The 27459-nt window shown below is 50.9% G+C and overlaps 1 protein-coding gene across 2 annotated transcripts; it reads left to right on the top strand.

The window, feature by feature from the left end:
• Window positions 1-9485: 9485 nt before the first annotated feature.
• On the top strand, window positions 9486-27173 carry SYNDIG1L (synapse differentiation inducing 1 like). 2 transcript variants are annotated; one of them, XM_017829362.1, is made up of 4 exons: window positions 9486-9557; window positions 20706-21160; window positions 22405-22542; window positions 24172-27173. In XM_017829362.1, exons 2-4 carry the CDS (start codon window positions 20732-20734, stop codon window positions 24328-24330), a joined length of 726 nt encoding a protein of 241 aa, XP_017684851.1. In that variant the 5' UTR covers window positions 9486-9557; window positions 20706-20731; the 3' UTR covers window positions 24331-27173. The 2 variants fall into 2 exon arrangements, with proteins under 2 accessions (XP_017684851.1, XP_017684852.1); XM_017829363.1 differs by lacking the exon at window positions 9486-9557 and adding an exon at window positions 20505-20551.
• The last annotated feature ends 286 nt before the right edge of the window (window positions 27174-27459 follow it).

Raw genomic sequence — 27459 nt, 5'->3', positions numbered from 1 at the left:
CCTGAGAAGGGACCCAAATAAAAAACAAGCAGCTGCATAGACTTCATGCACAGTTGGCTGTCAGAGCCAAACATCCACAAGAAGATAAGTATATTGGCTACTTCTCCTTAGATTCAAGCTCCCTACCACAGCCTGTCTGCTTGTGAATGTACCTCGAAGCTAGCCTGAGTCAGTGTGGTACCAAAATGGTTGCAGATGCAGTCCTTGTCACAGGTCCAGCTTGGGGGATATCCTGGGGTTAGAGAGGTAAAAGCGAATGGGCAATTTATAGGACTGCTGCTTCCCTCTGAACCCCACTGCTATTGTATTTTTGTCTCTATCTCCAGGCAATCTCATCTCCCAAGGTTTGTAAGACTCTTCCTCCTGTTAATCTAGTCCCTACAAGGTATTTCAGTAGCTGATGTGAGTGATTATTGGCCTGCTATGGATTTCAGATGGTGCATAGTGCCACCCATGATAGTGCTTGCTCTTCAGCAGGGAGAGCACAGTCCTTGTCCTGCTGCAGTGATTGAGAGCGAGCTCCAAATATAAGCACTTTTTTCGGTAGTTCATCACTTTCCATACAAATATTACCCTTTGAGATGCATTTCCTCTTGCTTTCTTCAGCCATAGGTGGTATATTTTGTAAAGTTTGATAATAGTCTGTTTGGCTGGTCTGTATTATTCAGATAGGAGGGGGTAAAGTGAGTTTAGCACCATGGGTATCTTCCAGATTGTACTTTTTCTCTTCCTGCAGTTTGATACCTTAGCTCCAGCATATCCCTCAGCTACTCAGCTCACATCCAGGTTCAAGATTGTCATTATGCTGAAGGACAATTTGGTTATGAAGAGTGATTATTTATGTATAACATATTTATATATAATATAATACATTAACAGAAATTATTATATATAATACAATATAATAAATATTTATATAGTGGTTGTTTTAAGCTGATAGCACAAGATTTAGCAAGGTCCAAGCCTGGAGCCCTGAGAACGTGAGACTCCATAGATGTCCGTAGGAAGTCCCTCTTGCTATAGCACATCTGCTGCTGCTCTGCACCAGGGTTTCCCACCCATCTCTCCAGAGCCTTATCCCAGGGCAGACCTGAGGAGAAGGGGTGTTTCCCAGCTATGCAGAGTTTTGCACAATCTCTTGTGATCTGCAGCCTGTGACCTTCTGCAGGTTCCAGCAATCACTTTAGGACTGCTCAGTGTAATCCTCCATGAAGGATTCCATCCCTAAATGGGCACAGTAGCTCTACCAGCATGCAAACAAGGCAACTGTGGCCAACAAGTTACATCAGTTTGTTTCAAAGCCCATGGTGGTTCTCTGGGAAATGGAGTTATGCTACCACCAAAACAGAGCTGTAGTGTAGGAGCCTGAAACCATTTCCCTGGCAGCTCAGTGCATCCTTGGCTCCTATCCCAGAGCTGTGTCTCTGCCATTTTCCCATATGACAGGTTGCTCCTGGGGATCTCCTCACCTTCACCTCCCATTTCCTGGCAATTTCGTCCTGCCACTCATCAATTTTCAATATAATTTGAGCATTTTGTCATTGGAAAAGAGAGAATGGTCCATTAGCATTGCCTTGGGTGCACTCACTGCCCTCCAGTTCCGCCCCAACAGACTGAAAGCAGCCCCCGAAACAGCCTGACTGAGCTCACGGGCAGCAGCAAGGCTTAAATGATGCAGAGGGATGGCCTGACCAGAAGATGTGATGTCATCCCAGAGCCTTGTCACCTCCCATGGCCAAGTGTAATGGACTGAGCCCACAAAAGCTGCAGCTTCTGCCCTCAAAAAATTGAGGTTGTCCTCAATTAGTTGCCACTAATTCATTCCCTTACTTCCTTACATTTTCTGCCTCCAACTCATCCATTTTTGTATTGCATCTCTTGTCCACCATTACCCCTCCACCTGTGACACCCCAAACTCCTCCAGCCCCCTGTTTCTCAGGGTGTAGGGTCAGTGCTAGCTCTGGTCCCTGGCAAGTACAGGCAAACCAAGAGGTTTGGTGGGACACAAGCTGGTCCAGCTGATGCTGACCGAGTGGCTTGGCCTGCAGAAGCTGATGTCTGTGGCTTACTAGCAGGGATTTACACATCAAAAGATTTATTGGAAGGATGCTGAGGGGGCCATAGGGTTATTGAAAAGGAACCCAAGGTCTTTCCGTGAAGAGACAAAGCCAGAAATTTTGACCTTGTCTGAAGATCAGAAATGTGCTGTAGACCTGGTTTGACATTAATGAGCTGAGAGCAGAAGAAGGGCCTCTCTGGAGGTCCCTGCCCTCAATTTGTCCATTTTCTCCCTGTTAAAATCATGGCACTCCCTGGGGATGGCAGCTCCAAAGCCCATCTAATTTTGTCATTTGAATGAAGTGTTTGATCTGAGAATTATTATTATTATTATTATTTATTATTTAATATTTGAAGGCTGATAATGCCTTTGACACTCAGACAGAGCTTATGAGCAAGACAAGTCCCCATCCTAAGGCTTGAGGGCCACAATTCCAGCTTCCAGTTAGTCACAGGACATCAGAATGCTGTTCTTAATGAAAAACGATGTGACGCATATGTGGTATGAGTCATTATAATGTTAACTACAGTTACTTCAAGCCCAGACATCTCCAGAATCACTTTCCTCCCTGAAGATGATTCATGTGCCTCATGTGTGACAGTTCAGCCATTTTTTTGCTTATTCAAGTGACTTTCAATACTTTTTAAGGGGTTGGGGGGTAAAGCCATTCTGTTCCTCTTTGCTGAGTTGAATTTCCTTAATGTGTTCACAGTCAGTTTCCCAGAGGTTTGGTACCAGGAAGGAGGAAAAAACCAGAAGCCATAAGATCTGCAGGTCTGTGTGCAGGGGGATTGCATTGGAAGGCTGCCCTGTGCAAGGTCCACTTCCCACTCCAGCCATGAAGAGGAGGGGGCCCCATGCAACCAGCTGCCCACAAGTCGAGCACAAGCCCTTAGGAGAGGGCAGAGGAATGCTGAAGGGTCTGGAGGAGGCTGCAGGATCCCAAAGGCAGGGGTGCAGCCCACAGCTGCCCCTCCTCTGAGTCAGCAAAGGACTGAGCACAAATTGGGAAGGTCCCTGTGGTGTTCACACAGCTGAGCCTTGATATGTTCTTCCTAACCTTGCTATCTGCCTTTCACCCAGGGCTTCAGTTGCCTTCATTTCCAGAGACTTTGCCTCCTGAACTGACTCAGGAGGTCCCCAGGGGCTCAGTCTGCCAGCCTCTGAAGAGGATTTATTCAGCAATTAGTCAGTGGGGGACCTGCTATCAAGTAGGCGACGGCCACCTCAGGTAGTAGCTATCTTTGCTGGGGTTGGACTTAAACCCTCTGCAGCCACACCACAGCACAGAGACAGCCTGAGAGCCCCCAGATGCTGTGGCTTTCTGTGTCTCCACAGGTACAGGCTGGGACACATCCTTGCTCAATGAGGATTCTTTTTGGGCAGAGCAGGACAACTCTGAAAAACGAGAGAGAACAGAAAAAAACCACACCTTTAAGGAAGTGAAGCACCACAGTTCAGCCCTTGTGGAAGAACAGAATTGAACCTTGTTGGCTCAAAGCCAGCTGTGGGACACAAGGAGTTCTCTCTCTGTCATGTCCTCTCAAAACATGGCTCAATCCTGCTATTTGCTTCGTGCCCTCCAAGGCCCTAGGGACTAGTGGTTGCAGTCTGTACCAGCCACAGAACCAGCCCTGGTAGCACGAAGGCTGAATCATGTCCATCAGCCATTGACCTCACTTCTCTCCTGATCGGACCTGGGCAAGGTCTGCCAGACAAGCACATGTCATAGACTTCTATTCTCGAGAACAGTTATGTCAAAGTGAAGTCTTCAGTATATGACCTAAATTCAACACAATAGGATGCAGAAGTGCACAAATAGGTCTCAAACACTCTGCCCTGTACCAAACACATCTACATTTTTACAGCTAAATCTCACTGAGCTATTTTGGTACAGGCTACATGAGAGTACAAATTTGGGGTTTTGCAGCTTTTCCCCCTTGATTTTCTTTGAAACTCAGAGTTTTACCTTCAACAGTTGTAGAATCACAGTGCATCAGGCTGGAAGGACCATTCTGAGGTCATGTATGTATTCACAGGTAGTCCCACCAGCTCAGCATTTTTAAAGACCATTATCTTTCATGGACAGATTTACCACAAAGCTTTGGCTGCAGGCGAAAACAGCCAAAGCATATGGAGCAGCTATTCTGAGTTTAGAGCTGCTTTGCTTTTCCAGAGCAATGCAAAGCAGCTAGACAGCACACAGGGTTCCCTTTCGTATTCCACTCGTCCTCCAGATGTCCTCTATTTCCTTGAACATACCCCCTACATGACGTGTATGCACCTGTACACACTACCTCCTTCTCCTTCCTTGCCCCACTTCGCATCCTCGAACATCTCACATTACTCCCCTGCTCTCCCAGCCTACACCTCAGCTGGCTCAGGTCCAGGAGCATCATCTCTGCCAGTGACATTTGGAATTCATGGAGGTCTCTTGCCCTCATAAGGACTTGCCCTTTTCCATAATGACCTCCATGTGCTGTCATGGCAAGCAACTGTCCAGGAGGATGGGAGTTTCTTACACTGCGGGGAGCTGGAGATGTTGCTGCATACTTTAGGCATCCAACAAGACTTCATAGTTGAGGAAAAGGTCACACTGAATGTCTACCCACAGCATGTCAATTGGAAGCTTAATTACTGCAGAATTCAGGTGCTCAGAACAGCTTTCCAAAAGTACCTCCTTCCCCCATCCATCGTGTGCCAAAGAAAAGTGCCCGGCAACTGAATATTGCTCCAGCACCACTGACAAGGGGGAGAAGGGCCTCTCTTTGACATGGCCACACAAGACACTGTGGGGGCCATGGGTGATGGGGAGCAAGGGAGGGATAGGAAGGGATTCCCTGTGGATTTTACTGCACTGGAGAGTTTTAGTTTTCATCCTCCTCAGAAGCTGATGTTTACTAAGAAGGAAGAAAATTACACTAATGCCAGAAGGATGCTATTCAAATATATTGCAGATGCAGGCTTCTCAGGAGCTTTAGCTACACAGGAAGTTGGAGTAATCTGTGTTATCAGGTGCTAATCATATCAAATCAGACAAAATCTGATGCTGGGTGCTAAGTTTTGTAAGGGACCTGCAAATTATGCTTTACTTACTGCTGTCTCCTAAATGGCCAGATTTCCTCATAAACACTTAAAAACTTCATTCTGTGCTCCAGGGCTTAGTGCTTCACTTTTACAGAAGACTTTTTTTTTCTTTTTAACTGTATTTTTCACGATAAGCCATCTGAATCTCTCTTATAATTGAAAACCCTCAACTTATCTATAACAGCTGAGTCATTACCAACACAGTACTGTAATATTTTTATTATTTTCTGTATCCCTCTATGAAAGCAATCTGGCCGTATGTTGGGGTTTTTTTCCTCACCACTGTACATTAACCAGATGGTTTTTGCTCTATTGTCCACAGATACACCCACATAGTCTTTTTGCCTTCATGCTTCCAGTTAATTTAGAAATCAGTAGTGATTATGAAGCATTGAAGTCGTTCCTTCCAATATGTTTTACCTTCTCCTTGACCATGCTTAATTTCTTCTCCCATCATGCTGCCCAATTAATTAGGTTTGTCTGATCCCTCTGAAGCTTCCCTCTCATCTCTAGATTTCACTAATCTGATCATTTTTAATAGCTGCAAATATAACTTTAATCTGTTCAGTGCTCCCTCCAGTCATCATAAATAAGTACTTCAAATCACTCCACTTGCCAGCATAAGGTGCACCAAGTGCCTCTGACAAGCAGGTCCTGCCTGATGTTCTCTGGTCCCGCTGATGCAGTCACCTGAGCAGCAGTGACCAGTCATCTCAAGTGCAGTTTGCTTCCCTTTCATTGTGTCTCCACTCTCTGCTTCTGTTTCTTTGAGAATGCTCTGCAGCTGATCCCTCACCTTTGCAGAGGCCTTCCAGTTATTGGGTGTTTTAGTAGTGTCTGTCCCTTTCTGGCACGAATTTTTTTATCTCAGCTCTACACTTGTGATTGTTTGGCAGGAGTTCAGGCTTATAGTCTTGAGTGATCTGGGGGTTTTTTTGGCTGTCAATAAAGTAGTGTTACCAAATTTGTCATGGCATATTTATCTGTTGCTATGTCTGTAGTTAAATGAAGCATGTGAAGCTCAGGACGTATTGGCAGGCAGATTTTAATGTTTGAGAGAACATAATCAAAAACAAAACCCCGCCTTCCCACGCCAGGCAGGCCTGAAACACAAGTATAGCCTTTTCCTCCTGTATTTTATGTCTCCGGAACATTTTTTCTAATTATTTTTTGAAGAGGGGCATCATTTGGCTGGTATAACAAGTCCAGTGGGATAGCACATCAGCTAATATTTAATGTAATGAGATCTCATTTCCTTCTGCTGGATGGGTTCTCACCAGACTCTCCCTTGCAGCTGAGAGCAAAGGGCCATTTTGATATCCATTTTCATTTCATTCATCCCAGTGGATGCATAAATACAACAAGAAGTTTCAGTGGAGGGGGAAGCTCTGTGCATTTTGCTACACTCCCTTCAAAGTCTGTCCCTTTTCCTTTTCTGGGCAGGAAAGTTTCCAACTGGCAGCTTATCCTCAGCGCCCCAGAGGTGTTTTATCTCTGACTGACTCTTCTAGGTCATACAGCCTTTTGCCTCATGTCACCTTCCAGGTACACTGCCTGTCTCTAATCTGGACTGAATGGCTGTGGTTATAAAAGCAAAGCCCCAAACCATATTGCTTAGGCTGGTTTTCACCATACCTCGATAAGCACTAGCATGTACATGCATGCTACAATCTATGCATGCATACATTTATCTCCAAGCCACTCAAGGTTGAGAGACCTTGATTTGGGATGCTAATGTTGCCTTATCGTTGTTAAAGCAGGAGAAACAGTGCTGCAGCTCTGCTGCTAAGCAGTATATCTGTAAAAGTTGGTGAGGGCTAAATCCCCTGCCCCGACAGACAATCTCAGTGCCTGCACATTAATCCAGAGATATGTGTGGCTCTGGCGAAGGATGGAATAGCTGCCCCAGGCTGACAGGAGCTGGCCAGGACTGTGCAGGGGCAGCTGTGGTGGACATGACCACAGCTGGTGGTCACCAGTGCTGCCTCTGTGAGCTATTCTCCCTGATTGCCTGCTTGCCTTCTGCTTGGCACCTTGGCCTGGGGTAAACCTAAGGCAGCTCTCTGGACCTTGGCAAGGCATGGATGAAGATGTTTCATCCAGCAACTGAGTTTTTCTTTCAGGCTCCCCCATGACACCGAGAGAAGGGTTTTGAGCCCATATCTTGGTTCCCTTCACCTCAACAGCCCCTCCAAGATGCTGTCCATGTGGAATATGGCCTCTCTGTTTGCCTTTAATTACCACATGTTGGCTGGACAGGGCTTTATGGGATCTCATAACTGAGGCAAAAAACAGACCGGGAAGCAAGCAGCCAGTGGTGACCACGTTCCCATGAGCTCCGAGGGACATGAGCAGGACCCTTATGGGGACTTTCACTAGGGGAAGGTGGTTGCCACCAAACCTCTTTTTTCTCACCCATGCAACAGCAAGTCCCACTGCCTCCTCTGTTTCCTTACAGGGCTGCAGCTCCCCCCCACATCCACACAACATCCTGAGTTGTGCATGGCCAGGAATTTGCTTCACACTCACTGGGACTTTGGCTAAGTTGGAGTCATCAGAGCTGGAGGAACCACTACTAGTCATCTGCTCTGTCCCTCTGTCCCAAGTCACATGCTGAGGCCACTTCGAAAGTATGCATATGATATGGACTGACAGATCTCAGATGGGTAGAGTTGCCAAACCTCCTTTGCTGCATCCCAAGCCCTTTCCTGTCTGTCCCACTGCCTAGGGACATGGGGGCAGACTATTCCCTTCTTAGACACCCCCAAACTCTGTTGGCTGTGTCTGGCCAACAGGGACATGTTTTCCCTGAGGATCGCTCTGTTCATAGCAGCAGCTCTGTGGTCTGGCTGATATGCTGGAAGACAGCCTCCCTGCTGAGGCCCCCAGCCTGGGGCTGGCATTCTAGGCTCAAATCCTTCCCAGGCCTGCTGGGGGATGTGGGACACAGATTGCCCTCAGGGATGGAAAGTTGGCCACCTGTCACTGCTTCTCTGAGGAACACAGGCATTTCAGTAATGTCATTAGCCCAGGTAATCCAGCCCCTTAAGCTCTGCAGAAGGATCTCTGCTGCTACTGGAAAGATGTGCAGCTATCTGAGAACTGAAGCACAAGGAAGGCTGCCTTAGCCTTCCCTAGCCAGAGCCTCCAGCTCCTCTGGGAATGGGACCTTGAGACCCAACTGCCCTGGTACATAGTCCATCAGCTGTCAGTTCAGCACCTGGAAGAAGCTGGGAGGTGTTAGAAACAAGCCTGGACCTTCAGAAAGGCACACTGTGCTGAGAAGCCACAGTGTAGTCCCAAGGGAGCCCCAGTGTGGGCTGCAAAGGGTGACTGTTGGGTAGTAAGGATGGTGGACACGGGTGGCTCTGGGTCTGGTGGTCATGGTCTGCTCCTGGCAAAGCAGCACTGGGGATGGGTGAAGGCAGGCAGCTCTCTGCCCCTTGCTGGACCAGGCTTCACGTGTGTGTGTATCTGCTAAGAGTCGTTTCGATGCTGGGTGCTCCTGAGGTAGGGGGAGCCGCTGGGGGGGCACCTAGGGAGTTTAGGAATAGCAGGGCATCAGTGCAGGGCTGAGGGAGCGGCCGGATGGTGAGGAAGCAGCACGGGTTACGCGGGACATAACCTGGGCGCGAAAGGAGGAGGGGGGGGTAGCGAGCACCGGAAGAATGGGGTGTTGACTCTTGCTGTGCTGGTGCAAATCCGGATTAACTCCACTCACTGGAGCGATGCCCAGATGTACGTGAGGCAAATCAACCCTTCACCCTCGTCCTTAAGGATCAGGGCAGAAAAATACCTGTCTGAGCCAGCAAACGAGCTGGCTGTCCTTGGGGTGCAGCCCCCAGGTCGGGCTGCCTGACCCCTCAGCACCGGCTCGGGCAGCGAGAAACCTCCTTTATCCTTTTCCTTTAAACTCTGCTCGCTGGCACTGGGTCTTTCCCTTGCTGGGGGAGTGGGAAGGGCTGTGCCCTGGGAAATGCAGCGAGCATAAGAGAAAGGAGAGAGTTTCTGCCGTGCCACATGAAGCAGCAGGAGAAGCAGTCACGTCGGGAGCAGCGGCACGGCTCCGGGTAGCCAGCCCTCGAGCCGCCGATCGCACCAGCGGGCGAGCGCGGCTCTGCGGGCGCGGAGGGGAAGCGCGGTCCGGCTGCAGCCCGAGCGCGGCGCCGCTCGCCGCCAGCACCCGCTCGGTGCCTCCGCGCTGCCGCACCCCGGCACTGACCGGGGCTCCGCCGCTCCCGCCGCACCCCCGGCCGCGGCCGGGCCGCCGCAGGGCCGCCGGGCGCCCACCCGGCCACAGGCCGCGGCGGGGCCGCCGAGCCGCTGCCGGCCGCCGTGATGCCAGCCGCCGCCGCTCCACTTCTGCCGCCCGTGCTCCAACTTGGCGGGTGAGCCCTTCCTCGACACGCAGGTAAGGACCCGCGCACAGCGTTCGTGTTGGGGCACCCCCGCTGACACCCGGGCGGTCCGGGAGCTCGTCCCCAGCGGCCCCAGGCTGCTCCAGAGCGATGGCAGCACGTCCCCACGGAAAGGGCAGCCCCGCGCCGGGCTCGAGTTGGCCCCAAGAAGGTCAGAAAATATGTTGGGGTGTAAAGATGAAAGGCTGTAACCTGGAAAAACCAGGACAAATTACCTGGTCAGAGGCTCTGCAGTGGGCAAAATGTAAGGATTTCGGCCAAAGTTCTGGAGGCCAGATATGTTAGGGCAACTGCAATGGCACCGTGGATCCAGCCAGCCATCGGGACTCTGTCCCCGGGCGGCAGCTCAGCCGCCGGTTGAAGTTTGGGGGTTGTTTTCCTTCTGATGAGAAGCCTCAGGAGCTGGCGGGAGCCACTCCACTGCCAGCCATCCCTGGGATGCAGCCGGGAAAAGAAACAGTCCAGGGACCTTGGTCGAGAGGGCTATTGCCGGTGCCATGACTTACGCCAATGAAATGACCCTGCTGCTCCCCTGAGCAGCACCATCTCCCTGTAGCCCTGCGGATGACCTCCCAGCTTGTATCTGTGGGGAAAAGCCACTCATTCAGGAGTTTCAACGAGAAGCACTTTCTACCCAGTGCCTGTTTATAATTCCTTCTCTAAAGCTGCTGCGGGTTTCACAAAAGCCATGCTGCTCTCCCCAAACCCACTTTACTGGGCTGCTTGCTTTTCTTCTGAAAAAGATAAATTCCCTTTTCATGAGCTTGGGATCTGCCACCAGTAAAAACCTTTTTCCCAGGAGAAAAGTAGCACTATATAAATACCAGGGAAAACCAGAGGAGTGGGGTCTGAGCCTGCCTGCCACGTACAAGCAAAAAAAAAGCTTTTGTCTCTGGGGGATAGTTGCTGGTTACTTTGTAGGCTGTCAGGAGAAGGAATTACCCAAGCCAAAATGCAGTGACTGCATTTCTCTGGCAAAAGTTTCTTATGTCATAAAAATGGCTGGCAGAGCTAAAGCTTTGGGGAGCTGAATCCACTTCACTTTGTCTCCCTGAACCACCATCAGAGACAGGTAATAAACACCATTATTAAAGAATGAGTAATTTGCTGCAGTTCGAGCATGGTGAATTTGTACAGCAGATCCCTGCTTTTGCATGGTACCTAACCCCTCCCTGCCCTCAGCCCAGTCTGCAGATAGCACCATCACTTGCAGAGAGGTGACCGAGCTCTCAGCAAAAATGTGCCAATTAAAATGCCCCTCTGCCACCTACAAGCTCCCTGGAGCAAGCCTCGAAGGGGCCAATCCTGCCTGGCCCAGGAGCTTGTGGCAGAGCAGTCTGTGGGCCCCTGGCATGGGCATGGGCACTTCTGGCCTTTTTGGTTTGTCTGCCTCCTTCACAGCCCCTCTGCATGTGTTGTGATGTATTCACACCTTCCCCAGAGCATCGTCGACCTCAGCAAGTATCCCGAAGATCTGCTCTTCCTGTTCTCCTTTTTTCTACCTAATTTCTAAAGCCCTGTACCTGAGCCCAGGGCTGGCAGGTAACACTCACAGGAGCTGCAGCTCTACTGCTGCTTTCAGGGCAGTAATTTCAGGCAAGGTCTTCAGCCAGTATTTCTCTATTTGTAAGATTAGGGATGGGCAAATGATTGACTTTTCTGAGTGAAGGGCCAAGCCACATCATTAGAGAGGGGAAAAAACATTCATTATAGGTTTCCTCCAAATTGTCTTTCTGTTGCTATTTCTCTGACAAGTGAAAAAGGCAGCAAAGCACACCAAATACTTTGCTCAGCCTGGAAGGGAAGGCTACAATGATCCCCAGTGTTTTCGTGGTGCATGACTTAAACCAGCTTCCTTTCGGAGTGAAACACTTCAGGTATCTTTTGAAAACCGGAGTTGTCTCCAGACTATATGACTGGAAACTCAACAGTTGGTATGAAAGATTGGCCCAAGGCACACGTGCACCGACTTGGAGATTTTATGCCACATGCAATAGCCACACTGGTGCTGCCTTGAGTTGGGCAGAGATTTCTCTGCAAATCCTTCCATCTCTCCAGAACCTCCAGAGGAGGGCGAGAGGGTGTTGCTGGGGCTTGTCCCCACACAGCAGGGAGAGGAACACCATGATCAGGTTGCCCTCACTTAGCCCGCGTAAGACCAACAATGCAGCTCACCCAGAGCAGAGCTGCCTCTTTCACACTATGACTCTGTATGGGTGCAAGCAGCAGCCTGAGTCCTGTCCCAGGGAGGTGGTGACATGGGCTGGGAAGAGAAATGGGCCAGGAAGAATGGGAAAGCATCTATACAGCAATTGGAGTAGCTCAGAGGCCCCCTCAGCAAGGCAACTTAACAGTGTTATGGAAAAGGAGATGTGACATTGTTTTGCAACATCTCTTTCCACACTGTATAGAAGAAAATTTAGCACTGCATGATCCTGGGCTCTGGTACTGCAGGATGAACAAGGGTTGTGGGATGGCTGAGGGCAGCTGTGGCCTTTCCTCTCACCATATTCCTGACAACCGAATAAATCAGTGTGAACTGCCCCTCCTCAAACACAAAGGGCACATCTTCACTTGAGTATTCTTTGGTAATAACAAATATGAAAGAGGCTCTAAACATTTGGTTTGGATTGCACCTTTTGACCTGAGTAATAATTTAACTCCTCAGAAGTTTGTCTGAGTCTGCAGATGTTGGCCAGATGGGAAGACAGCAATTCACTTATTTTCTGGACCAGGAGATCAGCTTACTGCTGATAAATACACACTGTGTTTGGAACTTAGGGTTTGAAAAATAAGCTGCAAAGGTGTCATCTCCACAGCATAAGTTCATTTTTAAAGAGAGAGCAGATCATTGGCAAATGAATTAAACATCTGAACTACAGAGGAGCCTTGTGAATCCTCTGGAGAATCAGAATGCAGTAAGCAAGGTGGAAATAGCCCTGAGTTTAAGGCAGGCAGACGTGGATAAAACAAACAGGGCAGTGGGGAAAGGAGGCTGCCGGCATGTGCTAGCCCTCAGGGTGATAATGAATCATTTGAGTATGGGTATGTTTTAAACAGAGACAAATGAGCAGTCCTTAACAGACGTTTTGCATTGCCAGCTTCGATTGACAGGAGGGGGATTTTCAAGAAGATGTGAGGATGAAGTTTGGTGCTGCAGCTAAGCTGCTCTATCAGCAAGCTGCAGCTGTGAAGGGGAGGACATCTCTGTGTCCCTCCCGACACCTTTTGCCAACCAAGCACTACATCCCTGTCCCCATTTTGGTCTCAGATGGTGCAGGTCTCTCACCTGGAAGAAAGCCAGGTCCTATCTGCCTGACCACTTCTGTGCTGGGTGACAGGACATGGCAAGGAGAGCATCCCCAGAGTGCAGACCCCAGGCATGGCCCTGGGGCAGGCTGGGCTGCAGAGCTGAGGGGAGCAGGGATGGTCCTGGAGAGGAGCACGCGGCACAGGTCTGCGCCAGAGCAGAGTATCACTGCTTTCAAAGTGGTCTGTGGGAATGAAGCAGTGGGGAGGATGGATGCAGGGTCCCATGGTAGCAGCAGCCACAAATGCCCTGCAGGACTTGACAGGCAGAAGAAGAGCCTTGAAGTGGAGATGATGGGACTGCAGCAAAGGGTATGGGTGAAAATACCTCAGGGGAGAAGAGCATGGAACCATTTAGGATAACCACTGTATTCAGTTCAATACTGGGTATAAATAGTGATGGAGAAAACCTGATGTGAAATTGAGGACTTTAACCATTAGCATAGGAAAATCAGCCACGAGCAAAATTACTATCCGTCAGCAAGAGCTTCTGTGCGTCTTTCAGCAGCAGAGAGAATGTCCTGGTAATAAACACATCTCGAGGGACCTCTGTGAGCACTCCAGTGGGATGCTTGGTGTCCCTTTGGGCACCCCAAGCAGGGAGCCTGCTCTTAGGTGAGGGATGGGGTTGCCTCTATGCTGGAAGCATTGCAGCCCAGGTGTCAGTTAGTTTGGCTCTCAGTAGCTCTACATGCATGGATGTTTCTAAGTAGGCTTTTTACACTGAGGGTGCCAATGCCCCTCTCTCCAGACAGCAGCCCTGGGGTACTTCCTTAGGGTGGTCCTGAGCTGAGGAAGAGGAGGTTGAAGCCCAGACCCAGTCTGAGCTCATGTTTCTCCAGGACAGTGATTTAGATGCTGTATCAGGCAGGGGAATTCACTCTCCCCTGGCCCCAGGCTGGTGTTGTCTGGCTGACATGAGCAATCAGAGCCCAACAGCCTCCCAGGGCTGATGCCTCAAAGGGCTGGAGATGCTGAGTGACAGTCCCACCAGCTTCTACATCCAGAAGTCATCACCCTAACCTCCACTGCCTCCTGGCAACCCTGCTGGGTCCCCAAACAGAAAAGTGAAAAAGCCCCTGGTGAGAGCTATCCATCAGTTTTGTTTGGCACCTTTAAAGCCCCTCACTGGGGCTTGTTCAGAGCACTGCAGGGCTGCAAGTTGTTTAGGTGCAAAGCCAGCAGGAGTGCCCTGAGGCTGAGAGGACTACCCCAGTGTGGCTGTTGGCACCTCCATAACTTGTCCATCCCTGATCCTGCCCTGGTCCACTTCCCCAGTACAACACTGCTGGCCAGGTCACTCTCTCTGCTTTGCCTCAGCTGGGCACCCCATGGCCACCCCACTGCTCTCCAGCTCCGGGGCAGCCCCCAGGAGCAGCCCCGCTGCACTGCCCCCCCTCCTCTTTGATCTTACACACCCAGGACAGCCTGCGGAAACTTCTGACAGCCACCTTATTTACTTGTTTGTGTCTCCAGCTAAAAAAAGGGATGCCGAGAGAGACCAAACCTGCTAATTATACACCTAGCCACCCACACCACCATGTGCTTTATTTCCATCACCATCGATGCTGCCGCATCCCCCTCTCGACAGCTCGATGTGCCCTTTCCCGATCTCCCTTTCCTGAGGGGCAAGGCGAGGTGCATCCCGGAGGGGTGCATTCCAGCGGGGTACGGCCCCCGGCCGCACCCGGGCCAGCGAGCTCCGACCCCGGGCCGGCGCTGTGCTCCCACTGTAAAGGCCAACGCCGGCCACGCGGTGTTGGGGCGCCGCAGCCGCCCCCAGCGGTTTGGACACAGAGGCGCCGGGCCCAGGCTGTGCCCGCAGGGAAGTCCCTCGCGGCGCTCTGGGTGCTGGGGGCGGCGGGCGGGTCGGGACGGCCGCGGCCCGGGGCGGTGCGGGCGGTGCGCGGCCGGCGGTGCGCGGAGCGCCGGGGACACCTGGCGGCCGCCTGGCGAGCGCCGGCCGCGGCCGGGGCGGGGGAGCGGCAGGGGCCCGGCCGGGGATGGGGGACACGGCGGCCAGGAGCAGCTTGTGTGCAGGCATTCCCGGTGTGAGGCTTGAATGCTGTGGTTGTTCGGAGGCGATGGAATTCCCACTGCTCCCCTGCTGATGGGATGTTCACGGGCAGCATGTCCAACTTGCTGGAGCTGAAGACAGGGCAGTGGGGGAGCCCGAACCCCTGGCGCGGCTCCTTCAGAAGCAGCCCGGCTCTCCCCTGCTAGCCCCGGGGATGGATTTGCTGTTTCTTACCATTAGGAGCAACGCCTTAGCTCTGAGCACAGCTGGGTCAGAACGCTGCTGCAGAGAAACGTTTTTATCAGGGAAAATAAAGACTCGATTTCCACCTGGAAATTGCCCAATTTGACTTGTGAACCTTGAAAAGCAGCCTATCGCATCCCAATCCTCAGAGCAATTTAGTCTCTGTTGGAGCTAGGAGCCCATTGCCGAGGCACTGGCTTTCCACCTGTCAGGAGATCAAAACAAGCATTTTATTCACTCCTTTCCAGCTCTATCAAATGGGCTGCATCAAAGTTGTGAATCAGGTGCTCTACATCACAAATGCGTCAGCTATCCTTCCTCTAATCCATGTTCACAGGCTCTGTGTCACCTTCTTTCTCTCTTGGTCCTCACCAATTCTTTCCCCTCCAGCAGCTTCATAGTCCTTTTCTTCTTCATCTTGGTTGCCAGGGTCCAGCTCTCTGCCTGCCTCAGATGTCACTTTGCTTCTTGCCCACCATTTCCCCTCCCAATGCTATACCTAACGTGCTCTTTTGCTTCTCTGTGTACCACCTCTGCTAGCCTCATTGAGGCTGTCATGTCCCACCACCCTCCTCTCCTGTCCCACACTGAGAGCTGCCTCATCCACACAACCCCTCTGCCCTTTGCAACCCCCCAGCCACCTCATCTGATGCTCCTGGCACAGCAACCTGTCCCAGGACTGGTGAAGGCTTTGTTATACCCCAGAGATGAACAGTCCCTCACTGCATGCCAGTGCTGTACCCAAGGCAGGAGCAGCGATGTAGAGACGGGCTTGAGTGTTGCCAGAACAAAACTGCTTTCTGCAATCATGTCTGCAGGGCTGATGAAAGCAATTCCTTCTCCTGTTGAGCTGTGTTTCACCCTGTGGGGCTCAGGGCTGGGACATGTCAGGTATCCATGCTTCTGTGTGGGCTCCTGGGACTGAGAGAGGACTTGGTCTGCCCCTGCCAGACACAATGTCCATGAGCCTTCAATGCCTTTCCTTCATCCTCCTTCATCCATTACCTTTCCAAAATGACAACTTCCCTCCTTGCAATGCTCTGCCTTTGCTTCTCAGCAGCCTTTGCAAGCTGGTTTTCTCTTGAGCAGAATCGCAAGCTTGGATGTCCAGAGGCAGAGGTACTGTCTCCTGGCAGGACTTGGGCCTCTGGTTAGAAGCCCTAAAAGCACCTCCTGAGAGCTTCTAGGAAGGCCTGGACTCTGGGAAGGGTGCTTGACATATCTCATATGCTTTCCTGCTCCATCAGGTGCAAGCCCACCTCTGTCCCAGGGATATGGCAGCTGTACCTGGCTATGATGCTGTGTCACATCAACTGTATCAGGAACAGGCATTCACACTGTCCCCTGCCCTCAGATCAGCCAGGGCATGGCAGTGCAGGAGGGCACCACTCCCCGAGGGCACCAACTTCCCCAGGTGCTATCCTGAAGGGGAAAGCCATTGGTCGGGGTGGGCTAACCTCACTCAGGAGTCTGGGGACATGCATCTCAGCCACAACCTGCTAATGAGCCCAGGAAGCAAGGCAGAGTGTTTGCCTGACAGGGCAATTAAATGATGATTGATTCCTGGAACAGTACTTAATTCATCATTAACGGGTTTATCATAGCTGGCATCTGTGCCAAGGGTCCCTCTAAGAACTGCCTCAGGGGATGTGGTGTGGAGGTGAGATCTGTGAAACATAAAGCTATATTTGCTACCTCTTTATTTTCATGCCTTATTTTGGCTCCTTTTACCCAGTACTCGCCTTGAGAAGCTGAGTACACAACACAGCTGTGCATTTCTCACTCTGCTGGGGACCACTGCAACCGGGCTGGGGAGCATGGAGGTCCCTGCCCAGCCAGCTGGTTACAGGAGCAGCCATGCAGAGGGGGAGGCAATTCAGTAGGGAGCCCGCAGCTGTCAGTCATCAGTAGAGCTGCAGCAATGGTTTGGTTTGACAAGGGCACTGAAGTCTACCTCTTCCCAGGTGTGCCCTCCCCTGGGCTCCCGTTGTGCATGTATGCTTGTATGTGTGCACCCTCCCTGTGCACTTAGCAGCATCTCACCACCATTACCTGCTGCCAGTCCTGCCCAGACAAGCCCCATGTGGCTGATGGATATGCACGCTATCCAGGGTTGCTGATAATGAGGTCAGAGAATGGCCACTCTTTGCCAATTTTGTCTTTTATGGCTTCCTTGCTTTCATCTGCTGACTTCATTCCTTTCCTTTCCCCAAGCTCGGTTATTAACAAGCTGTCTTTATTACCAGGCTTACTTTATTACTAGGCTTACTTTATTAATTCCCTGTGCAGCTAAATTCACTGTAGGATCCAAATAACCCAAAAGGGGTTTGGGGACAACTGCAGGGCTGGTGTAGCTCTTTCATTCCCTGTGTGTGTGCATGCAGGGCTGGTCCTTGCCCTCTCTGCCACTCCCTCTCTAATGTTATCTCTAGGGGTCTGATGGCCCTAGTCTATACCTGCGAATCCAGATCATTTGGTGCACGGTCTCTATGCAATGTGCTAATCTTGGTGACTAAGGAGTGGGATGGAACTCTAATCCCTCTGACACTGGGACTCTTCACATCAGCTATTGGAGAAGAAGGTTTCAGCCTGGCTGCTTTCCAGCAGGGACACACTACAGCACACTGCTATAGGCATTTGTGATGCTGGCCCTCCGTGTCCCCTCTCCACTGCTGACAAATGCCAGGTCTGGGCACCAGAGTGCACTTAGTGGTCCTTTTGCCTATTTATCAGAAGCACGGTGAGATCTTCTGTATTTTCCCCTCGTCTTTGCAGTTCTGTTATTGCCCTATCCTGCTCCGAGGGAGAGCATCGGCCCCAGCTCCCAAGAGTGGAAGGCAGCAAGGAAAAGAGAGTTTAATACAGGTAAATCTTTTAGAATCCCAGAGGGTACAAGACTAGCATGGACTAAATCCCTTTAGCTGTAGCCCTGCCCCGTCCATGCTTTGTGCAGCAGCTCTGAGATCCTGGCCCTGCTCTAAGGACACCCCTCAAAGGGCAGTTTGAGGAATCAAAGAGGTTTGGGCTCTCCCTCCTCCCCTGGGACAAAGCCTTCAGCCCTGCCCAGCCCACATTCACAGAAACTTCCCCATGCTTCAGCAGTATTTTCCCGTGGTTTCTTTTCCTACCCACACTATTGCTCTTCTAAGGAATGTTCACCCTGTGTTGTTCACTACCTGCAAACCCTCCCTACCTCTTCCCCACAGCCCAGGTCAGTGAGCCATCTCCCAGCTCAAAGTCAACTGAGTACATGTCCAGCAGCAGTCCAGCTGCATGGGTGCACCCATCCTCCACTGGTTCTCTGGCACCTCCCAAGCTGCCTTTTCGGTTTCCAATTCCTCCCAGCTCCTTTCCCTTCTTTCTCCCCCACGCGCTGTTTCCCAGCACTAGCTGCTGTGAATGTGTGGCTTTCCCACACAGCTCTCCCCTTTCTCTAACCTGCTGCAGAAGACCCAAAACAAGAAGCGCAGCAACTTCCACACAGGCAGCACCCACTGCCCGGTGGCCAGCAGCCTGCCTGCAGTCCATATGCTGGTGTTTCTCGGCACATTTGGAGCCAGCTCCCTTCAGCAGCTCGCAGCAAGATCCCATTCCTCCCTACCCTAGCCTGCTGTCAGAAGCATTTCTTGAGATGAGGCATGGATGCTGTACAAAAACTGTCAACTTTCTCTTACTAGTGCTGGGCTTCTTCTGCTTGGGCTGCTGCTCTCAAACAACACTCAGTGATTGATCTCTTCTTACTGTTTAATTCAAAAGAAAGATATTTTATTAGAAACCTAATTTGCATGTTAAGGTAGGCAAAGAAGAGGATTGTGGTTTCCTTGCCTGAAAACGGGGATGAAGCTTTGAGCTTCTCTGAGTCTGCGTAGAAATAAAACCACCTTTGATACAAATATGCATCTCTCAAATATTTTCAAAATACTTAACAGCCATCTGCTGCACAAGCCATTACAGGCTTTATTAGTAAGGTGGGAGACTGCAGAAGGCAGAGGATGGTTTTGGGGAGGGAGAAGTGGAGGGCATTCACCAAAACACACAGTTTTAGCAGAACAGTTCCATTTTCCATTACAGCTTTCTAAAATGTGATGACCACTGCCAGAACAAAGCCCGTGGACAGGTCCATTTAAAACCATGTATGGCCCCCAAACCTGCATGGCATGGCAGAGTTTGGCCAAGGGACCACTTGAGCTTTTCACTCTCTGGGATCTTCAACTCCAACTTCTTTACTTTTATTTCCTCCTTGAGGACAGATTTAAAGCCAAGGTGATGTGCTGTCTATCAGAAAGCCTATTGCACCTTGGGGAATCCTATAGCAGGAGGAAGTGTGCCTCTGCTACACAGCATCCTGCAGAGGGCTCAGTGACTGAGATCTCTAAGAAGGACAGGAACATTTGGGGTTGCAAGGCAATAAGGTGGCATGGTCTAGGAGCCGGGAAAGTGCTAGAGAGAGACCATAAAATGCAGGGCTCGGGTACTGAAGAGCACAAAGTAATTGTTTCTCTCTCCTGGGGAACACTGATATTTCACTGCACGTTTTCTTTGTGCCAAGGTGGGTTGGGAAGCCAAAATAGCAAATGCTCCTCTGAAGAAAAGGGGTGGAAATATTTAATCTCAGAAATTTTCATGGGTAAAAAAAAAAAAGGCAGCACAAGGTTTTGACACTCTGAAATGGAGGAAGGGAGAGGGAGGTGAATTTCCCCAAGGAATAAACCCATGTTGACATTTGTAGCTGAGGATCCTGTTTGGACTCAGAATTTTCTGAAGGTGGTGGCCCAGAGCCAAGGCTGTACCGCTACTGCGGTACCCAAGGGTGGAGCTGCTTTGATGTGATGGATCATTTACTTAGAATGTCATCATTTCAAAGTGGACCAAGCCCCCTGGGATCTCCCCTTTAATCTCGCATCTCTTCGTTCCTCCTCATGGCTGGCTGAGCATCCAACACTCCCACCCAAGCCTAAACACCACCTCCATGTCCTCACAGCAGCCCCCTGCCTTCCCTTGGTGGCTCACTGCTCTTGCCCCAGCTGCAGCTCAACCTTGGAGGAGCCCTAGAGAACCTCCCATCTATCTGCAAGTCAGTTAGGTGTATGTGTAATCTCCAGAGGGCTGTAATTCACTGTGCAACCCTCTGCTTTGGGAAGTCAGGGAGGCCCCTTGAGTGACTGTCAGTCTCTTAACTACTTCTGTGCTGTCTGTTAGGCAGCACACATTATGAACCAGCAGAAAAGATGCAGTAGGTCCTTTCCTGTCAGGCTGCACGTGGCCAACCCAAGATGCATTATAGATACACCAAATCCTCATCTTAATCCAGCCTGAATCAGATCATCTTGTTGCAGGGCTGCATCCTTATCTTACTACCAGCAGGGGAGAGACGAAGAGATGCTCTGTTTGCTGAGATAGCATTCAAGCTGTGCAGAGGTGGGGAGGACTCTTGTTTTCTCCATTATTGCCAATATTTTCTGTTCCCACTAGCCTCATCTCGACATCGGCCCTGCATGGGTGAGAGACTTTTCTGCTCCCTTGCCTTGCTGTAATAACAGCCTCTTCCCTTCTACCACCTCTGCTCCTGCAGGATCTCTTCCCCCTACCACCAACAGCATGGAGAGTGTGCGTGAGCTGCAAAACCCGCTCTTGGCCAAGGCCAACGGACACCTTCGCAGCAGCTATTCTTACCACCAGCATCACAGCCAGGACTACTCCAGTCATCACTGCCAAGGGAAACTGTATTCCTACATCTTCCAAAACGCTGGCAGTGCCAGGACTCACCAGCTGCTGGATGCCAGTTCCCTGCAGCTGGCTGTTGAAGCCTTGTACGGCCCCAGTTTCATCCTTGTGAAGGATGAGACCACTCTCAAGGCCAAGGACAGCAAAACAGAAAGCTGTGAAACCACTTTTACAGAAAGCAAAGAGGCTCCATCCGAAGCTCCTGAAAGGCACGAGGCGCAAGGGTCCTGCCTGGTAGAGAGTGACATCCGCATCCAAACTGTGTCCTATGAGGTGGAGGAAGACGAGCTCCAAGAGTACGAGGTGAGCTTTGCCAGGTGGGATGGCACTGAACTCCTGTGGTAATTCTGAACATGGACTAAAATTCTCGGTAATTTATTCTCCCATTTTTACCCAGAGCTCCCCCCACACCCTACCATCTCCTGCCTCATCAGTTTCCCTGTGCACCCAGTATTTCTTCTTTCTCCTTATCATTTCTGCTCCTTTTCCCTCAGTGCTGACCTCAGAATGAGGTCAGGTTCCCTAAGAGCAGCCCGCCTGCAGGCTGCTGGGACCAAAAGGGAGGTGGGTCTCTGCAGAACCCTTGGGATATGGGGACCCTTTGACAAGGGCAGCCTGCTGCTGCTGTGGCACTTGAGCTGAGGAGAAGCAGCAGTTCTTGCATAACAGCAAAATTCATATGCCTGATGGCAGCAGCTGAGAAAAAGCTTATATATAAAGACAGGATGAATCCTGCAAAGGAGGAATGAGAGCTAACAAAGCAGCCTCATTGCTGTGCTGTGCCCCACCATGGCTTGAGCAATGGTGCCAAGGCTAGGATCATTGTCCAGGACCTTGAGAGGTGGAAGTGGGTCCCCGGAGCCCACTGGAGCTGATGTCTGATGACCCAGCACAGCTCTGCTGCTTTTGGTGTTGGTGATGTGGCCTTTTCAGATGGCATCAGAGGTGTCCCCACCTCTGCATGCCTTCCCCACTGAGACAAATCACTTCTAGGGTGGTCTGAGGCTGGCCAAGTTGTGCCCAAAGGCAGGAGTGTTGACTGCAGCCACTGAGCAATGTACTTACTGGGGGGAGAGGGCATGTTGCCCCTGCAATGGAAGCTCCAATTCAACTGCTTTCCCTCACTTTCTAAATTAGTTTAGCAGGATATTGATCTCCTAGTCTCTAATGGGGATAAGGCACTTTGTTTAACTTTGTTTAAGCTGACAAACAGTCAGTTCTGCCAAAGCTGAAGATATTTCAGTTTAAGACTCTCTCTAATGCAGGGAAATCCCAGACCCCCAGCAAGTGAGCTCAGCATTTGCTCTGGCAGGGAGCCAAGACTCCATTCCACTTTTGAATTTGCTGAGCTACGTTGTTCTTCATTAAACCACGCTGAAGAGTCTAAAATATTTTTGAAATTTACTTTTTGAATTTGCTGGTGGGAATCATATGAAAATATGTGATAGGGCCAGGAGAGAGCAGAAGCTGGGAGGTGAGGGGCTGAGATGCAGCCTATAGTGAGGCACAGGGAGGTGGGCATGTGCTGAATTCATCTCGTTTTTCAGAGCGACTCCTCCAGCGACAGCGAAAGCGAGGATCATTTCCTGATGCTTCCCCCCAGGGACCACCTGGGTTTGGCCCTTTTCTCCATGCTGTGTTGCTTCTGGCCCCTGGGGATTGCTGCTTTCTACTTCTCCCAAGGGGTAAGAGATCTTGTTGCTTGCCTGTGTGTGCTGAGCACTGGAGCAAGGGCCCTGCAAGCCACAGCAGCCACACCTGGAGGGCCCTGCAAGCCACACCTGGAGGTGGCCGGCACCTTTCTGGATCTAAGGCTCATCTCTGTGCCACGGCCATAACTCTGAGGGTTGAGGCAAAGGGTGATGCTGGATGTCTCCACAGTTGTTGCGGGGTTGCAAGCCCTCCAGCTCTGGTGTGGGTTACTGGGGGTCAGGCTTTTCCTTTGGGTCTTCTGGGTGTTATTTAGGGAACTGGAGTTGCTCTTGGCCCTTTGCCCAGCTTCTCACTCTGGCATTTTCCCACTTGTCCTCCCACTCTCCAGTAGAGCGGAGGTTCTACACCATGACCCAGATTGAGGCAGCTCATGCCATAGGAACCAGGCTGCTCTGGAAATTGGACACAAAGGAGATCCTGGTGTCCATATCACACTACAGCTCCTCTCTTGTACTTGTTTCTGATGCACATTGGTTAAGCTATGGGAGCCAATGCCAGGCTGGCAGAGGCTGGAGAGGGAGGTGGCCCTCTGGCTGCACCAGCTCAGAGGAGCTGCTGCCTTCTTGAAGGCTTAGCCCAGAGCCTGGGCTCACTTACTTAGTGTTGACCCAGAATAATTCATGCAGAGCTAGGGGATTTACTCCACATTTGCACAGATGCTTCTGTACAAAGAATAGGTGGGGGGAGGTATTAAGAAGTTAAATCGAGAGAATAGGAACAGAAATGGAAAAGTGTATTATATGAGTGCCTGGCACAGAGATGGTGAGAGGCAGGGGAAACATTAATTAATTAGGACCCCAAGGAGCAGTTGATTTCACATTTTTCCATGTGGTGCAATATAGCACAGTGTACTCTCCATGTGATGACGTACGTGGGGCAATTTATATCTAGCTCCATTTGCTATAACTACCCCTTTTGTTCACTCACTGAGGCAAGGACCATCTCTTTATTCGATGTCTGTGCACAGTGATCTCCATGTGGCAACTTGAATACAAATAGTAGGTAATACTAAGAGCACTTAGAATGTGCCCTGAGCACTTAGAGAAGCTGGAAGTTGCCATCACAGAGAACCAACACCCACAACTGTCTCCACTGCTGGCTCCATCAGCCCTTCTATAGCAAATAGGCTTCAACCAAAAACCCCACACACGAAAAACCAGGTGGCAGCAGAGCCAGACCAATGGACCACGCTGTCTGGAGTCAACTCCCTGAGACTAGGCAGTACTCAGTACATATCTGTACAGGGTATACTGGTATGTAGTCGGTGCCACACAGCAATCACCCCAAGCACCAACCATTTGCCTGCTCTTACAAGGGTCCAGCCTCCCGCTCACAGCTCTGGCTCAGTGCCCAGATGGGTGCTTTCAGACAAGCAGCTGAAGCCCACGCTTCCCTTGGAGGCAAAATCCACAGGGAAATGTGTGTAGGTGGCACTGCTGTTCTGAGCCCTCCCCGACTGGCAAACACCGTGCTGTCTGTTCCCAGTTGCCATGGGACAGTGACCAGGGAAGGGAGACTGACTCAGTAGTGAAACAATTGCATGGTGAGTAAAAGGCCAGGTTGATACAGCTGTGAGCAACAAGCATTTCTTCTCCTTCCAGACCAGCAAGGCTGTCTCCAAAGGAGATTTCCATCTGGCCAGTTCCGCTTCCCGTCGAGCTCTCTTCCTTGCCGCGCTCTCCATAACCATCGGCACAGGAGTGTACATCGGGGTGGTGGTAGCACTGATTGCTTACCTCTCAAAAGGGGGCCATGTATAGCTGCCACCTGCATGTCACTGCCGTCCCTGGCTGGGGCCCTCCTGGGATTGAGCTTTCCTGTGGAGCACAGAGCACCAGTGCCTGCAAAGGCTGCTTGCACAGCCAGACCCTGGCATGGATGCACTATGCAGGTTTTTTCTCCTTTCAGAGAAACAGTAAATCCCTGTTCTCTCCAAGGCTGTAGTGTGCCACCATCCAACAACAGGGAATTGAGAACCAGTCTGGCTGCTGGGACCAGGAGGAGCACATTTGCCTGATGGAAGATGTGCATGCTGCTGCTGGGCTGGTGCCACCACCCCTCATCTGGGGCCACAGCTTCCCTTCTCAGCCCTGTAGCTGGAAGAGCCATTGCTGGTGCCCAAGTTTGGCCCACGAAGAGGGCACACAGGGAGGAGAGGGGATATGGGGCCAGAGAATGACCGCTGTTTCTTCCAGGAGGCCTGAGTCCTGGTGGGGTCTCCAGACTGCTGTGATGGGGACAGTATTCTCACTTCAGCACCACGGGGTGGCACCTGGTTCCTCAGATGCAGTGAAGTAGGAGGACAGAGCATGAACAAGACCAAAGGGCATGCTCTACACATCCCTCTGCTCTACACATCAGATCCCTGATCCACAGGAGAAATCCCAGTTGCTGCCCCATCCCAGAAGCAAGGAGGAAGGCAGGCTGGTGGTTGCACAACATCTCTTCCGTTCCTGGTGCAGGCTGGTAAAGACAGCAATGTTTTCTCCATGTTAATAATGACTGTCATGATGATCCCAAGTCTGAGCCCCCATACAGTTGCCATCCCAGAGTGCTGGGCCCTAAAAAGACTTGTAATTGAAATCTCTACTCAAGAAGTGACCTGGGAGGGGTGAGGGCCTGAAGGATTCTACTCTTGGCACTAGGTCAGGGCCCTGCACACAAAGAAGGATGGAAAGAAAAGGCTGACATCACATGCAGAGTCTGAGGTGGGAGTGCTGTTTGCAAGGGGATGAGATCCAGAGAAGGAAGAGACATGGGGGGAGCCCAAGACACAGGGGCTCACACACTCCTTCCCATGCCTTGGAGAGGGATATCTCCATCCTTCTTAAAGCCTCTGCTGACAAGGAAATCCCCAGCATCCCCACATACATCTTCCTTTTGCTCACTTGTATATTGTCAGAGACATGTTAAGTACTTCAGAGGTGGGTATGAAGGCAATGGCTGCCCCAAAAAGGCATTAAGAGGCTATGCCTCACCCCCTACTCCCCAGCATCTACCTTGACCATCCCTCCTCTCCTGGCCATGGCTCCCCTGTTGCCTCTTTCCCTCATGTGCAGGGGACTGCAGGCAAACTCTGGGCACCCCTCACCCCCTTCCCAAGGTTTCTGGGCAGGCTGCAGCCAGCTTTGCAAGAGGCACAACATGTTCCTCCAGCTGGGTGCCATTCAAATGTACATTTCATACTAAAGAAGCATGTTAATGTCTGCAATTGCTGTTGTACTTGAGTCATAAAAGAGAGAAGCGCATCAGAGACCTGTACAGAAGCTGATCTGAAACTTCCCATTACGTTTTATAACATGGAAGAGCTAATAAAAAAAGCAAGAGAAAAGTCTCTGTTTATGAGAATGTGGAGCTGGCTAGCAAAGAGGTGAGCTTTGCAGGAGTGCCACGCTTATTTAAACCAGGAGGTGTTTATGCTGTTCCCAAAGGAAGTTATAATCTAGCCAGTGTCTGGGCAACTTGGAGGGAGATGTATTTCAATGTAGATCACAGTGAGCAAGTAACACTGAGAGCGGGATGGTGGTGTAGGCTGTTTTCCTTGTGTGGAAGGGACGAGAATTAGGGAGAGAGAGACTGGAGCAATGTGTGTGTTCTGGCTACTGTGTGTATAGCAGCAGCATAAAATAAAATGTGCTTGAAGAGGGGCAAAAGAATACAAACATAGGAGGGAACAAGCAGATCTTGCTTCTGATGGTGGACAGAGACAGAATTTGCAGGGAAGGGCTGGGGTGTCCAAAAGAGATGAGGTGGCTTAGAGAGGAGTGATAAGGGGCAGACTCACCCAGCAGTTGAGTGGCAGTTTTCATTGCCCTGTCCTGCATGTGCTCAGCCATCCTGGCTGTCCATCCCTCCAAATAACCAAGCAAGACAAGAGCACTATTTCAGGGAGGGGATGTCTGTGGGTACCCATGCAGCCGGGGCGACCAGCCCCACAAGCCCCAGCTCATTGCTGTCCCAGCTAAAGCCCTCCTTGTCTATCCCCTTCAAGCACCCCCAGCTGGGGGGCAGGGGTGGAGGCTTCCCACCAATTCTGGTCCAGACAAAATCATTGGGGCTGCTAGACCAAAATCTACAGTAAGAAATTGCATTTACCTGTGCATTTGTAATTCTTCCAACTGGATTCCTCCAGGGCTGCCATGGGGGGTGGGGTCAGCAGCCCCCAGCCCACTCCCCATGGGCAGCCTGTGCCCCTGCCCCCCAAATTGCTTCTTTGACTTTTTTTAATTGGAGGTGCCTGGGGAAGGACCAGGCCAAAGGACCAACAGAATTAAAGTATTTTCCACTGATAGCCTGAATCTCTGATGACCTTGGGGGTGGGGAAGAGGAGAAGGGGCTATGTCAGAGCATCTGTAAGGGGGGCATTATGCAAATGGAGAAATTAGTCAGAAACAGCCTGAAGGGAAAAGTGGAAATTGAAATCTGAGGACCAGCATGGAGATCGCTGCTGAATAACTTATTACAGACTCACAGCATTGCTGCAGCCACCTGAGCAGAAGGGAAGGAGGCAAAAAGGCAACAAGACACAGCAAAGGAACACACAAGCTCCAGAAATTTGATTAAGCTTAAAAAAAAAGTTAAACTAAACCATGCCAGTGGCTGTGGAAGAGGTGTCTCTTCACCCCCTCCCTCCTGCCCTCCCGGAAAAGGGGTCCCTCTCCCAACCGGGACCCCCAGCCCTACTGCAGAGCCCTGTAATTGTCCTGATCTCAGAGGGAATACTCAGAAATGCAAAGGAGGGTAGGAGGGGCAAAGGAGGAATAGCTTCAAGTCCTGGCCTGGAAACATGTCTAGCCCAGAAAGGAGAAGGGAGCCTGGCAGTCACAGCTCTAGGAGGCGATGCAAAGGGCAGCGAGTGCAGAGACCATCTGTGCCTGTGCAAAGGGGCG

The sequence above is a fragment of the Lepidothrix coronata genome, unplaced genomic scaffold, assembly GCF_001604755.1.
Source record: "Lepidothrix coronata isolate B3197 unplaced genomic scaffold, Lepidothrix_coronata-1.0 Scaffold164, whole genome shotgun sequence".
Lineage (NCBI taxonomy): Eukaryota > Metazoa > Chordata > Aves > Passeriformes > Pipridae > Lepidothrix > Lepidothrix coronata.
Note: the sequence above shows the minus strand (reverse complement) of the source record. Positions and strands in the feature narration are given on the sequence as shown.